The following is a 17,537-nucleotide window of genomic DNA, read 5'->3' as shown; positions in this document are numbered from 1 at the left end:
GGAGAGGTATATACACAAATAACAAATTTATGTAAACATTTTTACAAGGAATATTTTACTTTTATAACTGTGTTTAAATATCATTTAAAAAACTGAGGGACTTCCCTGGTGGTCCAGTGGTTATGACTCCATGCTTCCAATCTAGGGGGCATGAGTTTGATCCCTGGTTGGGGAGCCAAGATCCCCACATGCTGTGTGATGTGGCCAAAAAAATATAATTTAAAATAATTTGATAAAAAACTGAAAATAATATACCAGGAGGAATAACTGCTTTCTGGGATAACCTGTTAAAATTAGAGTTCAATCCTCTCTAAATTCCCAAACGCAATTCATAATGTGGATGTGATGGAGCTGTGCTATCATCGGATGCTTGATTCAGCTGGTCTGGCTGGTGTGCCCAGCAGTACCTTCCTCTCTGACCCTTCCACCTGCTCAACTCTGTTAGAAGGTAGCCCAAGAAGACTAGTTTGGTGAACAGTATGGCTCCACAGGGTGAATTTTGGTCACAGACATGTTTTGTGTGGCCTACACAGTATTTCCTAGAAGGTTGAATTAGCTGTCAACATTAAAAAAAAAAAAAAACTACCACAGGAATGGATACTTCACACAGGAATGCAGATTTTCAGCCTCTCTTAAAAGCGCCATGGACTCCCACGGTGCATGGCAGCAATGAACAGGGCAAGTGCTCTCCAGGTCACCACTCTACTCTCTCTCCAACCCTGACCTAAGTGCCAGTTACTTTCTTACTGTACTCCTGCTGTTATTTCTCACAATGGAGTTAGGAAGAAAGGGAAATTCTTCCAGTGAAAATGAAATGTTTCCAGTACCCATGTTATTACAATCAAAGCAAGAAAATAAAATACAGACGAAAAGGGCCCTGTGTTTGAAGAAAAACGCAAACATACTTCCCTGTTGAAATGAAAAAAATATTCCTGTATTTTAATATGTAAATAATACGTGTCTGTGTCAAAAGAATGTGCTAAGTTGCTCAGTCATGTCTGACACTTTGCGACCCCTGGACTGTAGCCTGCTAGGCTCCTCTGTCCATTGGATTCTCCAGGCAAGAATACTGGAGAGGGTTGCCATTTCCTCCTCCAGGGGATCTTCCCGACCCAGGGATCGAACCCATGTCTCTTACGCTGGCAGGTAGGTTTTTTACCATTAGCGCCACCTGGGAAGTCAAAAGAATACATAACACAATGTATTTCACTTCTTTACCTTACATGTCTGGATGATGTAAATAGCCTGGATTGTAAAAGTAGCCATTTTCAATTCCTCAAAAAATTAAACAGAATTATCATACAATCCAGCAGTCCCACTTCTGGGTATATACACAAAGAATTGAAACCAGTCTTGAAAAGGCATCTGCACATCCATGTTCACAGCCAAAATACAGAAACAAACTAAATGTTCAGCAATGGATGAATGGATTAACAAAATGCGGTGTATGTATATAACATTGTTCAGCTTTAAAAAAGAAATTCTGACCCATGTGACAACATGGTTGAACCTTGAGGACATTATGCTAAATGAAATAAACCAGTAATAAAAAGACAAATACTGTATGATTCCATTTACACAAGGTACCCAGAACCATCAAATTCATAAGGAGATAATAAAAGGTTGGTGGCCAGGGGCTGGGAGAGGAGGAAATGGCACGCTGTTCTATAATGGGTACAGAGTCCCCATTTTGAAGGATAAAAAGAATTCTGGAGACTGGTTATACAACTATGTAAAATTGTGTTGTATATATTTTATTACAATTAAAAGATTATTTTAAATAAAAATTAAGTAGTTATATTCCCCTGACAAAATCTCCAATTCTATTTATTGCTCTGTCTTTGTCTTTCTCCTAGCATTAGTTTGTGAAAGAGTTCTAGTTAGTTCCATTTTCTGGTTTTAAATTAGACTAATCAAGATAGGGTACCTCAGAGAGCCTTTTTATCAAAAAGCAAACCTCAAGTATCATTGATGGATGCCACTGATTAAAGGTTATTAAGTAACAGAATATATACATGTTGTTGTTAGATATATTACCATAGACATTACCTGTTAATTGCAAAGGGGGAAAGACTTATCTTTTATTATGGTAAGAGGTGGTGGACAGTATCTTAACAAGTGAACAAACTTGGCATCACTAATTTGGGGGCAACCTAACATTATGTGCCTCTTGCTGTGGTGCAATATGACATACAGGGTCACCTATGAAGCTCTCTTACCAAAAACATTTCACATACATCTAATCAAGCCAACAGATCTAACCTCCAGCATACAGGAAATATAGGGGAAATGCAAGGAAACATTTTATAAGAAAACTGAATATGGACTGGGTGTTAGGTATTAGGGACTTATAAATTTTCTGAGTTGTGACAATTTGTTGTTGTTGTTCAGTCACTCAGTCATGTCCAACTCTTTGCAACACCATGGACCGCAGCACGTCAGGCTTCCGTGACCTTCACCATCTCCCAGAGCTGCTCAAACTCATGTCCACTGAGTCAGTGATGCTATCCAACCATCTTATCCTCTGATGTCCCCTTCTCTTCCTGCCTTCAATCTTTCCCAGCATCAGGGCCTTTCTAATGAGTCAGTTCTTCACATCAGGTGGCCAAAATATTGGAGCTTTTACTGTCATTATGAGGGAAATGTCCTTATTATTAGGATATGCATAATGAAGTACTTAGGGGAGTACTATGATGTCTGCAACTTCCTTTCAAATAATTCAGCAAAAAGTGTGTGTGTGTGGGTGGGTGGGTGGGTAGGTATGCATATGTGTATATCTATATATGTAAGTAGATAAAGCAAATATGACTAAACTTTGAGTGATTTAATCCAGGTGAGTAGGTTCTATTCATTGTTGTGTTCTTTCAACTTTTCTGTATGTTTGACATTCCCTGGTGGCTCAGAAGGTAAAGAATCTGCCTGCAATGCAGATGTGGGTTTGATCCTTGGGTTGGGGAGATCCCCTGGAGGAAGGCATGGCAACCGACTCCAGTATTCTTGCCTGGAGAATACCTGTGGAAAGAGGAGCCTGGAAGGCTACAGTCCATGGGGTTGCAAAGAGTCAGACACGACTGAGCGACTAAGCACAGCACAGCACAGTTAGGGAAAATTATAAAGAAAGAATAAAAGTGAGTCTCTCCCTTTTAAGAACCTATTAAAAAATTTCCCATTATATACTGTACTACTAGTAGTCTTGGACGAGGACGTGGGAGAGGTAAGGAGCAAGGTCCTTACATCCAAGGTAAGGAACAGCAGCTGTGCTTTGCTGGAGCAGCTGTGAAGAGATACCCCACATCCAAGGTAAGAGAAACCCAAGTAAGATGGTAGGTGTTGTGAGACGGCATCAGAGGGCAGACACACTGAAACCATAATCACAGAAAACTAGCCAATCTGATCACATGGACCACAGCCTTGTCTAACTCAATAAAACTAAGCCATGCCATGTGGGGCCACCTAAGATGGGCAGGTCATGGTGGGGAGGTCTGACAGAATGTGGTCCACTGGAGAAGTGAATGGCAAACCACTTCAGTATTCTTGTCTTGAGAACCCCATGAACAGTATGAAAAGGCAAAAAGACAGGACACTGAAAAAGGAACTCCCCAGGTCAGTGGGTGCCCAATATGCTACTGGAGATCAGTGGACAGATAACCCCAGAAAGAATGAAGGGATGGAGCCAAAGCAAAAACAATACCCAGTTGTGGATGTGACTGGTGATAGAAGCAAGGTCCGATGCTGTAAATACCAATATTGCATAAGAACCTGGAATGTTAGGTCCATGAATCAAGGCAAATTGGAAGTGGTCAAACAAGAGATGGCAAGAGTGAACGTCGACATTCTAGGAATCAGCGAACTAAAATGGACTGGAATGGGTGAATTTAACTCAGATGACCATTATATCTACTACTGTGGGCAGGAATCCCTTAGAAGAAATGGAGTAGCCATCATGGTCAACAAGAGAGTCTGAAATGCAGTACTTGGATGCAATCTCAAAAACGACAGAATGATCTCTGTTAGTCTCCAAGGCAAACCATTCAATATCACAGTAATCCAAGCCTATGCCCCAACCAGTAATGCTGAAGAAGCTGAAGTGGAACGGTTCTATACAGACCTACAAGACCTTTTAGAACTAACACCCAAAAGAGATGTCCTTTTCACTATAGGGGAGTGGAATGCAAAAGTAGGAAGTCAAGAAACACCTGGAGTAACAGGCAAATTCAGCCTTGGAATATGGAATGAAGCAGGGCAAAGGCTAATAGAGTTCTGCCAAGAGAACACATTGGTCATAGCAAACACCCTTTTCCAACAACACAAGAGAAGACTCTACACATGGACATCACCAGATGGTCAACACCAAAATCAGATTGATTCCATTCTTTGTAGCCAACGATGGAAAAGCTCTATACAATCAGCAAAAACAAGACCGAGAGGTGACTGTGGCTCAGATCATGAACTCCTTATTGCCAAATTCAGACTTAAATTGAAGAAAGTGGGGAAGACCACTAGACCATTCAGGTATGACCTAAATCAAATCCCTTATGATTATACAGTGGAAGTGAGAAATAGATTTAAAGGGACTAGATCTGATAGATAGCCTCATGAAATATGGACAGAGGTTCATGACAGTGTACAGGAGACAGGGATCAAGATTATCCCCATGGAAAAGAAATGCAAAAAAGCAAAACTGCTGTCTGGGGAGGACTTACAAATAGCTGTGAAAAGTGAGAAGCGAAAAGCAAAGGAGAAAAGGAAAGATATAAGCATCTGAATGTAGAGTTCCAAAGAATAGCAAGAAGAGATAAGAAAGCCCTCCTCAGCGATCAAGGCAAGAAAACAGGAAAACAACAGAATGGGAAAGACTAGAGATCTCTTCAAGAAAATTAGAGACACCAAGGGAACATTTCATGCAAAGATGGGCTCAATAAAAGACAGAAATGGTCTGGACCTAACAGAAGCAGAAGATATTAAGAAGAGGTGGCAAGAATACATGGAAGAACTGTACAAAAAGATCTTTATGACCAAGATAATTACGATGGTGTGATCACTCACCTAGAGCCACACATCCTGGAATGTGAAGTCAAGTGGGCCTTGGAAAGCATCACTATGAACAAAGCTAGTGGAGGTGATGGAATTCCAGTGGAGCTATTTCAAATCCTGAAAGATGATGCTGTGAAAGTGCTGCACTCAATATGCCAGCAAATTTGGAAAACTCAGCAGTGGCCACAGGACTATAAAAGGTCAGTTTTCATTCCAATTCCAAAGAAAGGCAATGCCAAAGAATGCTCAAACTACCACACAGTTGCACTCATCTCACATGCTAGTAAAGTAATGCTCAAATTTCTCATCTCACATGCTAGTAAAGTAATGCTCAAATTTTTCCAAGCCAAGCTCCAGCAGTATAGGAACCATGAACTTCCAGATATTCAAGCTGGTTTTCAAAAAGGCAGAGGAACCACAGATAAATTACCAACAGCCACTGGATCATCAAAAAAGTGAGAGTTCCAAAAAAACATCTATTTCTGCTTTACTGACTATGCCAAAGCCCTTGACTATATGGATTACAATAAACTGTGGAAAATTCTGAAAGAGATGGGACTACCAGACCACCTGACCTGCCTCTTGAGAAACCTATATGCAGGTCAGGAAGCAACAGTTAGAACTGGACATGGAACAACAGACTGATTCCAAATCGGGAAAGGAGTACATCAAGGCTGTATATTGTCACCCTGCTTATTTAACTTGTGTGCAGAGTACATCATGAGAAACGCTGGGCTGGAAGAAGCACAAGATGGAATCAAGATTGCCGGAAGAAATATCAATAACCTCAGATATGCAGATGACACCACCCTTATGGCAGAAAGTGAAGAGGAACTAAAAAGCCTCTTGATGAAAGTGAAAGAGGAGAGTGGAAAAGTTGGCTTAAAGCTCAACATTCAGAAAACGAAGATCATGGCATCTGGTCATTTCATGGGAAATAGATGGGGAAACAGTGGAAACAGTGTCAGACTTTATTTTGGGGGGGCTCCAAAATCACTGCAGATGGCAATTGCAGCCATGAAATTAAAATATGCTTACCCCTGGAAGGAAAGTTATGACCAACCTAGATAGCATATTCAAAAGCAGAGAGATTACTTTGCCAACAAAGGTCTGTCTAGTCAAGGCTATGGTTTTTCCAATGGTCATGTATGGATGTGAGGGTTGGACTGTGAAGAAAGCTGAGTGCCAAAGAATTGATGCTTTTGAACTGTGGTGTTGGAGAAGACTCTTGAGCGTCCCTTGGACTGCAAGGAGATCCAACCAGTCCATTCTGAAGGAGATCAGTGCTGGGTGTTCTTTGGAAGGAATGATGCTAAAGCTGAAACTCCAATACTTTGGCCACCTTATGTGAAGAGTTGACTCATTGGAAAAGACTCTGATGCTGGGAGGGATTGGGGGCAGGAGGAGAAGGGGATGACAGAGGATGAGATGGCTGGATAAAATCACCGACTGGATGGACATGAGTTTGAGTAAACTCCAGGAGATGGTGATGGACAGGGAGGCCTGGCATACTGCGATTCCTGGGGTTGCTAAGAGTCGGACACGACTGAGCAACTAAACTGAACTGAACTAGTAGTCTTATTTAATATTACAAACTTAAGTGATTAACATAGGATAAAAAGTTATAGGAACAACAACAAAAAAAACACCCGAAGTTTATATAGAATACTGGAAGTTAATATAACAAAATGTTAACAGTGATATTTCTAGTTAGTGCAATTACTGGATATTCTTCTTCTTTATATATTTTCTCAATATTTTGTAGTATATCTTTTAATTTTTATAATGTTAAAGTGATCAATCCAAAGAAATGGAGAAAAACAACAAAATGGGAATGACCAGAGATCTCTTCAAGAAATTTAGAGATACCAAGGGAACATTTCATGCAAAGATGGGCTCAATAATGGACAGAAATGGTAGGGACCTAACAGAAGCAGGAGATATTAAGAGGAGGTGGCAAGAATACACTGAAGAACTATACAAAAAAGATCTTCATGACCCAGATAACCACGATGGTGTGATCACTCACCTAGAGTCAGACATCCTGGAGTCCAAAGTCAAGTGGGTCTTACGAAGCATCACTACAAACAAAGCCAGTGGAGGTGACAGAATTCCAGTTAAGCTATTTCAAATCCTAAAAGATGATGCTGTGAAAGTGCTGCACTTTATATGCCAGCAAATTTGGAAAACTCAGCAGTGGCCACAGGACTGGAAAAAGTCAGTCTTCATTCCAATCCCAAAGAAAGGCAATGCCAAAGAATGTTCAAACTACCGCACAACTGCATTCATCTCACATGCTAGCAAAGTAATGCTCAAAATTCTCCAAGCTAGGCTTCAACAGTACATGAACCAAGAACTTCCAGATGTTCAAGCTCGATTTAAAACAGCCAGAGGAACCAGAAATGAAATTGCCAACATGTACTGGATCATAGGAAAAACGTGAAAATTCCAGAAAAAAATCTGCTTCTGCTTCATTGACTACGCTAAAGGCTTTGACTGTGTGGATCACAACCAGCTGTGGAAAATTCTGAGAGAGATGGGAATACCAGTGCACCTCACCTGCCTCCGGAGAAATCTGCATGCAGGTCAGGAAGTAACAGTTAGAACTGAACATGGAGCACAAGACTGGTTCCAAATTGGGAAAGGAGTACGTCAAGGCTGTATATTGTCACCCTGATTATTTAACTTCTATGCAGAGAACATCATGCAAAATGCTGGGCTGGATGAAGCACAAGCTACAATCAAGATTGCCAGGAGAAGTATCAATAACCTCAGATATACGGATGATACCACCCTTATGGCAGAAAGTGAAGAGGAACTAAAGAGGCTTTTGATGAAAGTGAAAGAGGAGAGTGAAAAAGCTGGCTTAAAACTCAACATTCAGAAAACGAAGATCATGGCATCTGGTCCCATCACTTCATGGCAAGTAGATGGGGAAACAATGGAAACAGTGACAAATTTTATTTTCTTGGGCTCCAAAATCAATGCAGATGGTAACTGTAGCCATGAAATTAAAAGACACTTGGTCCTTGGAAGAAAAGCTATGACCAACCTAGACAGCATATTAATAAAGCACAGACATTACTTGCTAGTGGAATTATTGGATATTTTTCTTCTTCATATATTTTCTCAATATTTAATAGTATATCTTTTAACTTTTATAATGTTAAAGTGATCAATCCAAAGAAATCGAGAAAAACAATAGAATGGGAATACTAGAGATCTGTTCAAGAAAATTAGAGGTACCAAGGGAAGAGTCGTATACGACTGAACGACTTCACTTTCACTTTTCACTTTCATGCATCGGAGAAGGAAATGGCAACCCACTCCAGTATTCTTGCCTGGAGAATCCCAGGAGCTGGAGAGCCTGGTGGGCTGCCGTCTGGGGCCGCACAGAGTCGGACACAACTGAAGCGACTTAGCAGCTGTAGCAGCAAGGGAGCATTTCACGCAAAGATGGGCACAATATGCCCATCATATTGTGGTTCCTTTTGAGGTTCAAGAAGGAGAGGATATATGTATACCTATGTCTGATTCATGTTGAGGTTTAACAGAAAACAACAAAATTCTGTAAAGCAATTATCCTTCAATTTAAAAATAAATAAAATTTTTTTAAAAGCAGAGACATTACTTTGCCAACAAAGGTCCATATCATCAAAGCTATGGTTTTTCCAATAGTCATGTACGGATGTGAGGGTTGGACCATAAAGAAAGCTGAGTGCAGAAGAATTGATGCTTTTGAACTGCGGTGTTGGAGAAGACTTTTGAGAGTCCCTTGGACTGCAAGGAGATCAAACCAGTCTATCCTAAAGGAGATCAGTCCTGAATATTCATTGCAAGCACTAGTGCTGAAGCTGAAATTCCAATGCTTTGGCCATCTGATGTGAAGAACTGACTCATTAAAAAATACCCTGATGCTGGGAAGATTGAAGGCAGGAGGGACAATGGAGGATGAGATGGCTGGATGGCATCATTGACTCAATGGACATGAGTTTGAGTAAACTCTGGGAGTTGGTGATGGACAGGGAGGCCTGGTGTGCTGCAGTCCATGGTATCACAAAGAGTCGGACACAACTGAGCGACTAAACTGAACTGAAAGACAACTGATAAGTTTTAGTCCTTTCAAAGGTGATAAGGAGCTTCTTACCCTCTTATCTTTGGGCAGTTATCAAGAATCTTACATAGTATAAGGTGACAATTCACAATTTTATGCCTTTACATTAAAGGTCTTCTTCACAAATTCCAGGTGTAAAGAATAATACCAAGAGTACTCACCCTCCACAAACCCCGGGTACCCTCTTGTTGGTATATATCAATGAAGCTGCCAATCATGCTGCCTTGGAACAAGCTTCCTTGAGCCTGCATTCGAATCTAAAATCAGAAGAGGTGCACATTTTGTTTTGCCAGAGAACCAAAATGAAACGTTTCACTCATTTAAAATAAAGAAAACAGTATTTGGGAATTATAAAAAAAAAAAATCAGCCTGCTATTATGATGAAATTAATGACTTAAGCTATGTATAGAAAGCATTATTTGTGTCAAAGTATATTTTATAAAGATGATTTTCATCAGCCTCACATTCTTCATACTAAGTCCATCATTTCTGGATTTGGAAGAAAATTGGGGGGAAAAAAAGAACATGTACTCAGAGAGGATTGAAAAGAATCCATTTAAACTATGATTAGTTTAGTGAAAAACTAGAAACAACCTACATGTTCAAAAATAACAAAGGATTAGTTGCATAAAGTATGAAACATCCATTTAATGGAGTAGTATGCAGCCATAAAATTTGATTGTAGAATAATATTTGTGGATATTTGAAAATGTCAACAATTAACTGCTAGATAGAAAAAGCAGGTTGCAAAGCAGTATGTATGGCATATTATTTTTATCAAAAATGTGTAAACTTAAAAATAACCATATGCACAACCAAATGTTGAGGGTAGCTTAAGTTTAAGTGATGAAGCCGCAAATGGGCATATCTCTTTTGTGTTTTTCCTGCCTTCCACTTTTTGCTATACTGAACATGCATTATTTATTGAGGTGTAAAAAGCAGGGCAGGGGAGTTTTAAAATATAATCTAATGCTCACAAGACCTCACATTGAGTTTTACTTGTAAAAAGCATGACACTGTACTCTGCAAAGTAGCCTCTAAGAAGCACAAGAAAGGGGAGATAACATTGACAGGCCATGTGAAAGATTTGGTACAATTCACCACTGAGAGCACACACAGATCATAGTAGTCAGCCACTAAATTCTACTGGACCAAATTCAGGCCTGACTTTCATGAAGCACAACTCTAGGTTTTAATAAATGTTCTTGGTAAGTCATGGTACAGCAATATGTTTTTATGTGGAAAGTCAATTGCTACTACTAAGAGTGTAGAAATAAAACCTAAACCATATTAAAATGAAATAGAAACTATCACAAAGACACACTGAAACCATAAATATCCTATGGTAAGTAGAGGACTTCTTTATGGAGGTAATTCCTGAGCAGGGTTGGGATGACATTGAGGTAAGTGTGGCACTTTCCTCAGCCACAGAATGTAGCAGGGGGGTGTAAAAAAAAAAACAAAAAACCAAAACCTCAGAAATTCAGATAAATGATATTTCAATGCAATATTTTTTAAAATAAAAATGAATGCACAAAAACCTACGATGAACCAATCATCAAAACCGTAACTAAAGACAGGATCCAACAGGGCAGGATTAACATAAGCAAGTGAGATGGATTGTACAAAATATGGCTATTTTGTTTCATCATGAATTTTTTGCACTCATTTAAATTTTTAAAAAAGATTGCATAAAATGTTATTTCCTCTTGATTATTGAGGGTTTTTTTTGGCACATCTTTACATTTTGCACCCAAGCGGAGTATCTCACTTGTGTTGTCCTAGTCCTGACCCTGTTTCTGAGCTGTCTTGAAGGACAAATTCGTGAGGAAAGGGGGGGAAATCATTGCAGGCAAAAAGAGAACTACATGCACACAGGCAAGAAAGCAGCACATAGTTCAGAGAACCCTTTAAGGATAAGTGAAAGGATTAAACAGATCAACAGTGATTATAACTCCTAATAAGATTGTGACTACACTGGTCCCCCATTCCCTGGGACCACTCACCACTCAGCCCTACCTAAGTATAAGAAAGGAAAAGGCAGACTCTAGCATTCGTCAGTGGTTGCAACTGTACCAGACAGGTCAGAGGGACAGAAAACTGAAGTGAATCTGAAAAGCACATTCTAACAAGTGTAATTACATGGCAAATATTTTAGAGTTTTAGGATACAGTCAGTTATCTTTCGGAGAAGGCAATGGCACCCCACTCCAGTACTCTTGCCTGGAAAATCCCATGGATGGAGGAGCCTTGTAGGCTGCAGTCCATGGGGTCGCTAAGAGTCGGATACGACTGAGCGACTTCACTTTCACTTTTCACTTTCATGCATTGAAGAAGGAAATGGCAACCCACTCCAGTGTTCTTGCCTGGAGAATCCCAGGGACGGGGGAGCCTGTTGGGCTGGTGTCTATGGGGTCGCACAGAGTCAGACACCACTGAAGTGACTTAGTGGCTTAGCAGCAGTTATCTTTAAAAATACTTGGTCTGTATACTCTAAAGTGATATAAAAATTCAGTAGGTAAAATTTTCTCAATTCAATCCAGAAATATCATCAACCACCACTGATTTCTTTCATGTGTTTTTCAAGTCACTCTCTCAGTTCTCAAAACTCTCTGAATCACAACAGATGCCCTTTCCACTTAACCTAGCCACCTGTGGTTTCAAATAAATAAAGTATATGTTCTCCTACTTTTTCCCCCCACATTTCCCCTAAAATAATTTTTTAAAACTTGGGATCTTCTTATACATTTTAATCATATATTTAGTAATTTTAGTTATCATAAGTTTAAATGAGTTAATAAGTTGGAAATGTTTACCACTCTATCTCAAATATAAGATATAGATTGATACTATTAGATCAAATTCAATTATTAGATTAAATAAAATAGAGACTGATATTACTGATATAATTAAATAAATGTTTCATTTTGTGTTCTGATAAATACTGAAAGAAATCCAGTTATATTGTAAAAAATTCAGTACCACTAACCTATAATGTTCTGGTCCTGAATTCAGAATATCTCAACATAAGCCAAAATATATAATTTTAAAGCCAAATCTCATCCTTAATAGAAATATGGATAAGACAGGAAAAGACATCAACATTATAGACTTAAGAGGTTTCTCTTAAGTCTCTTAAGAGGTTTCTCTTAAAGGAGGTTTCTCTAAAACTATATTTCAGTGTATCCCTTTGTTTGATATTCCAGGTTACACTACAGGTCGATATACCATACTAAGATTTGGGATGGGTGGGGGAATATAATATGCCTTTCTCTTTTAAAGTAGGGAAAGGGTTGTTATAAACATAAGCTCATTTTTAGATCAGTTTTTGAGAAGGGTATAAAGAAAGTAAGGGATCTGGAAATTGATTCCCTTAAAATTGCATAGCTCTTGGAAAGAAGATCTGGAAATTGATTCCCTTAAAATTGCATAGCTCTTGGAAAGAACATTTAAAGGTTTGCATACTTTATAGTCTGAAGACCAATGGATTAAAGCATATCATAATAAACTGACTACTATTTACTGAGCATCTACTACCTACCATGTTTACACATGATAGTTTACATATATTATCTTTAATTCTTAACAACTTTATGTATTATATACTGAATTATCTTCATTTTACAAATGAGAAAACTGAGGCTTAAAGCAGTTAAGTGATCTGCCCAAGGTTTTATAGCTGGCAAGTGACACAGTAGGGATTTGTGACCAAATCTGATACAAAGCTCATGTCTTTTTGCTTCACACTGAACACACCCAATGCAACCAGACTTTTCTTACCTTCAGCACATCAGTGGGATTGGCTATAGCAGAAGATATCACTCCTGACACTACTCCACATATCATATTAATTAAAAGAGTTTCATCTGTAAAAAGGAACAAGAAAAAGAAAAGTCTGCTTATAAGAGAGTTTCTGAAAAGAGAGTACTGAGCTATCAGAGGAAGGGAACCATGGTCAGAAAAATGACCGTAGGAATGAACTACAAAGCTTATGAAAATAAAGAAACTCAAATATTTCTAGGTTCCAAATGAGTACTGAAACAAAAAATTTGTAAAACATAGATTATTTTAAAATATTTCTAAAATACACTGGAATATATCCTATTATTCTATATAACTGCCAATATTCCATATAAATTCAGGAAGTGCAAATAGCACTTGAATCACTTCAAACATCTAAAGAAAAAAATTTAAGTCTCTTTCTAGAGAATAATCAACTCTATAGACTCAGAACCAAATATTAAAAAATAAAATCTTATGTCTAATAGAAAAAAATTTCCTAAATACTAGTTTTAATTGGCCTTGATAGCTACTAGCGTCTATTTATTTACAGAAGATTTCTGTAGTTAAATGTGAAAAACTAGTCATTTGGAACTAAATTCTCTCAGCTAGAAAAAAGAACAAAGAAACCAGAGCATATTATTCTAAAATTCAATCTTCACCCTGCCTCCTCACCATGAAAAGCATACGAAGAGAAAGTAGGTAAACCCAAGTGAAGAAAATGTGAGAGGAAATTATTTCAGGACTAGAAGACTTCAGGATCCTCAAAGAAGAGGCTTCAGAAAAAGCTGAGTTAGAAAATAAAGCAATTCAAAGGACATTACTAACCGAAAGGCTCTCCAGCTGTCCCCAACTATGCAACAGCCTCAGGCCTGTAGTAAAATAATCATTTTAGTACAGTATTTAGCTGAAAAAGCTATAGCAGCAAATAGACATATGGTAATGTTGAATGTGGGTTAAGATGAGCATATTTTATGTATATATAAAACCATTCTATCTAACCAAAGCTTATCAAAATCCACAGCTAGAGGATTCCTTATAGTTGAAGTTCTCTTATAGATGAGGACAGCATTAATTTTCTCAACAAGTTTGTTCCATGTCCTCCTTCTGATGACCAGAAGCCTTTTTTTGTTTGACAGGAAAAGGGACAAACTTGAAGAGCAGATCCCTCAAACCTATAGTGGGATTAATCTCAAATCAGTACAAGCTTACTTTGACCTTGCAATGACTGTTATCTATTCTCAGACATCCCATGATTAACACTTCTCACTAAGCATAATTTCAACAATCCCTCTGAGTGTTATCTCAAAAGAGGATGAGGAGTCTACACTGACCTTCTAAACGTTCTACAAATAATCTCTTCAAGCTCTGGTAAATGCCAATTTTAATGGTGCCATATGATGCCTGTCTTAGTAAAGCAGGAGCGATTCTGCCAAAGAGAAGGAAAGAAAAAAAAGTTATCCTTATCATATACTTGCAGATTATACATATCTAGACTGCCTATTCACTTCCATCACCAGCCTCATTCCATAAAAACAGCAAAATAGGCATTGTTTTCAAGTATCCATGGAACATGCACCGAGAGAGCATATTTGGGTCATAAAACAAACCTCAAAAAATTTAAAATAATTGATATTATATACAGTATGTTCTCTCACCATAATTAAACTGGAATTAAACTGGAAATCAGTAGGGTAAGGAAAACCCACAAACACTTGGAAATTATATGGTACTTCTAAACAATCCTTGGGTGACATTGGTGTATTTTTTAAACACATAAAATTGAATGAAAATGAAATTTCAACCTTTTAAAATATGTGGGATGCAGCCAAAGCAGTGCTGAGAGAGAAATTTATAGCACAAAATGCTTACATTAGAAAAGAGGGAGAGTCTCAAAATCAATAATCTAAGTTCCTACCCTCATGAAACAAGAAAAAAGAAGAGCAAAGTGAACCCAAAGCAAGCAGAAGGAAGTAAACAATAAATGGCATAAGTTAATAAAATTGAAAACAGGAAAATAGAGAAAAATCAATGAAACAAAAAGTTATTTTGAAAAAAGTCAACAAAAGTAATAAACCTCTAGTAAGAGCCATGGTAGTAACAGGAGAAAAACAGTAAGTCATCAATATCAGGAATGACATGGGGAATAGCACTACAACCCTACAGTCATTAGAAGAATGGTGGCCCAGTGGTAAAGAATCCACCTGCAATGCAGGAGACCTGGGCTTGATCCCTGGGTTGGGAAGGTCCCTTGGGAGAAGGGAGTGGCTAATATTCTTGCTTGGATAATCCCATGGACAGAGGAGCCTAGCGGGCTATAGTCCATGTGGTTTCAAAAGAGTTGGACATGATTTAGTGACTCAAAAACAACAATAAACAACCTTATGCTATAAATCCAACAACTTAGAAGAAATGCATTAATTCTTTGATAACCACAAACTACCAAAATTCAATCAATATGAAACAGATAATCCAAATAATCTCATAACATCTAAAACATTTTTATTTATAATTTAAAAGTTTCCAAAAAGGAAATCTCTAGGCCCAGATAATTTCACTAGGGAATTCAATCAAACATTTAATAAATTAACATCAATCTTATACAATCTCTTCCAGAAAACAGAAGAGGGAACACGTCTCAACTTATTTTATGTAGCTAGTATTACCCTGATAACAAAACCAGAAAAAAACAGTACAGAAAAGGAAAACTACAACCCAATATCTATCATGAACTTAGATACGAAAATCTTTAACAAAATATTAGCAAATTAAATCCAGTAATACAGAAGAAGTATACACTATTACCTGCTTCAAAGCTTTTTTTTTTTAAATCCATCTTAATTCCTAGCAGTTGCAGATACAACTTTAATCTTATCCAGGAGACACCAGAGCCAAGATTTCACTCTATTTAAGTTCTGCTTATTAACTGGAAACATTCTCACTCATACCTCCTTTGAGATTCTTCCATATTGCAGAATTAAACTTTAGCAGTTATAAATAGAAAGACAGCAGCAGTTCAAACAGTTAAGATTTTAAAATGACAAAACATGCATATTTCTGACTTTATTGCTTGCTATCTGAAGAAAATATCTTGTGATTATCTGTGCCGATGAAAGAACAAGGTGAAACACATGATCCATGACTCATTTGCTTCAGGATATAATTCTTGATTTTTTCCCCAAGTAAATTATCTTTGAAATTAAGTCCAACATAAGTTAATAATAAAATTGATATCCATTCCCAGAGCAATGAACTGGGACCCTAGATGCAGAAGTGAACTAGTAAATTGGCAGCAGATTAAACAACACAGTGGACAATAAGCCACCAATTTATGAATAATCAAAAGATGATTTCCCCCCCAAAAAATGACGGGTCTCCCTCTCTCTTAGTCTTCATTTTCTGTTTAAACTGCCAGAATAGTATTTAAGTCAGGATTTGGCAACTCAGGAAGAATATCACAGAAATATATACTGTCAATTATATTCATGGTGGCTATGGACGACTTTCAGGGAAAAAAAGGAGAAAGCCAGGGCTACACTGAGATATCTATTTTTAAAATGTATCACTTATAGCCAAATAAACACAAAATCCAAAGTTCAAGATTTACAAGCAAGTGAAATATAAATTGGCACATCAATACTGAATTACATTTTGTGACAGCATGGATGGGACAGGAGTTTGGGGGCAAATGGATACATGTATATGTATGGCTGAGCCCCTTCACTGTTCACCTAAAACTATCACAACACTGTTAATCAGCTATACTCCAATATAAAACAAAAAGTTTATAAAATATTGAATTACAAGTTGAAATGGTGAATATAAAGGGCACAAACTATCGAACGCTGAACTACATGGCTTCTCAAAAAATTATTTCTATTCATGATGTAAGGCAAGAATCCATTCTCACCCTGAATATAGAGCCAAAACACCTTCTTCTTTATAGATTCGGAACAAGGCATGAAACATTCCTCGGTATTTTATCTCTTTGAAGCGGACATCTATACTTTGGCCTTGAACTTGAAGTCGCGTTTTGGTCAGGTCCACAGGGAAAGTTCCTATGAAGTAACACACTCATTTATAAGTTTTTCCAGAGAGTCATAGTTAAATTTTGGATGATTCAGGCCAATGGTAATTTTTAAAACATAAGGCAAAGTCCTTTTTATAACAGCTAGATCGTCACTAAAATATTACTATCAGAGGACAAGGGCTGTATATGATAAAGTGAAATGTACTATATCTAGGCAGCAGGATTTGATCCACAGTGTAACTGAAACTATGATATAATAAAGTGCTTTAGCACAGTCCTAACACACTATAAATGCAAAATAACTTACATGCTGTTTTAATTTCATCTTAACATACAATCTGGCAATTATCTGTCTCTTCCTTCTGCTCCACCTCCCACCTCATCTCCCCACTTCCCCCTCATAAAATCTCCACAAATTTTTGTAAAGAAGACAGGAAAGCATGGCATCGCTGCTCCACATACTTTTAAATACTGTTACAAAGTTTTGTGGGTTTTTCTTTTATCTGTTTATAAGAAACAGTTTTCTAGCATTATGAAAGATAATGGTAAAGTCCTAAACAGGACTAAATAGCCTACTCAT

At 37.8% G+C, this 17,537-nt stretch overlaps 1 protein-coding gene across 5 annotated transcripts in view; it reads right to left on the bottom strand.

Annotated features, from left to right (window-relative positions):
- Positions 1 to 17,537, bottom strand: part of SLC25A14 (solute carrier family 25 member 14) — a 45,608-nt gene that overhangs the window by 16,977 nt on the left and 11,094 nt on the right. For all 5 annotated transcript variants that reach the window (XM_070292102.1, XM_070292103.1, XM_070292104.1 and 2 more), the window contains 4 exons: positions 16,838 to 16,985; positions 14,262 to 14,356; positions 12,928 to 13,013; positions 9,310 to 9,405 (listed from right to left, as the gene is read on the bottom strand). In XM_070292102.1, the coding sequence (XP_070148203.1) occupies positions 9,310 to 9,405; positions 12,928 to 13,013; positions 14,262 to 14,356; positions 16,838 to 16,985 (425 nt within the window). The remainder of the gene's footprint in view (positions 1 to 9,309; positions 9,406 to 12,927; positions 13,014 to 14,261; positions 14,357 to 16,837; positions 16,986 to 17,537) is intronic.

Source organism: Ovis canadensis, chromosome X (genome assembly GCF_042477335.2).
Source record: "Ovis canadensis isolate MfBH-ARS-UI-01 breed Bighorn chromosome X, ARS-UI_OviCan_v2, whole genome shotgun sequence".
In the NCBI taxonomy this organism is placed as follows: Eukaryota; Metazoa; Chordata; class Mammalia; order Artiodactyla; family Bovidae; genus Ovis; species Ovis canadensis.
This window is presented reverse-complemented; position numbering and strand designations above follow the sequence as displayed.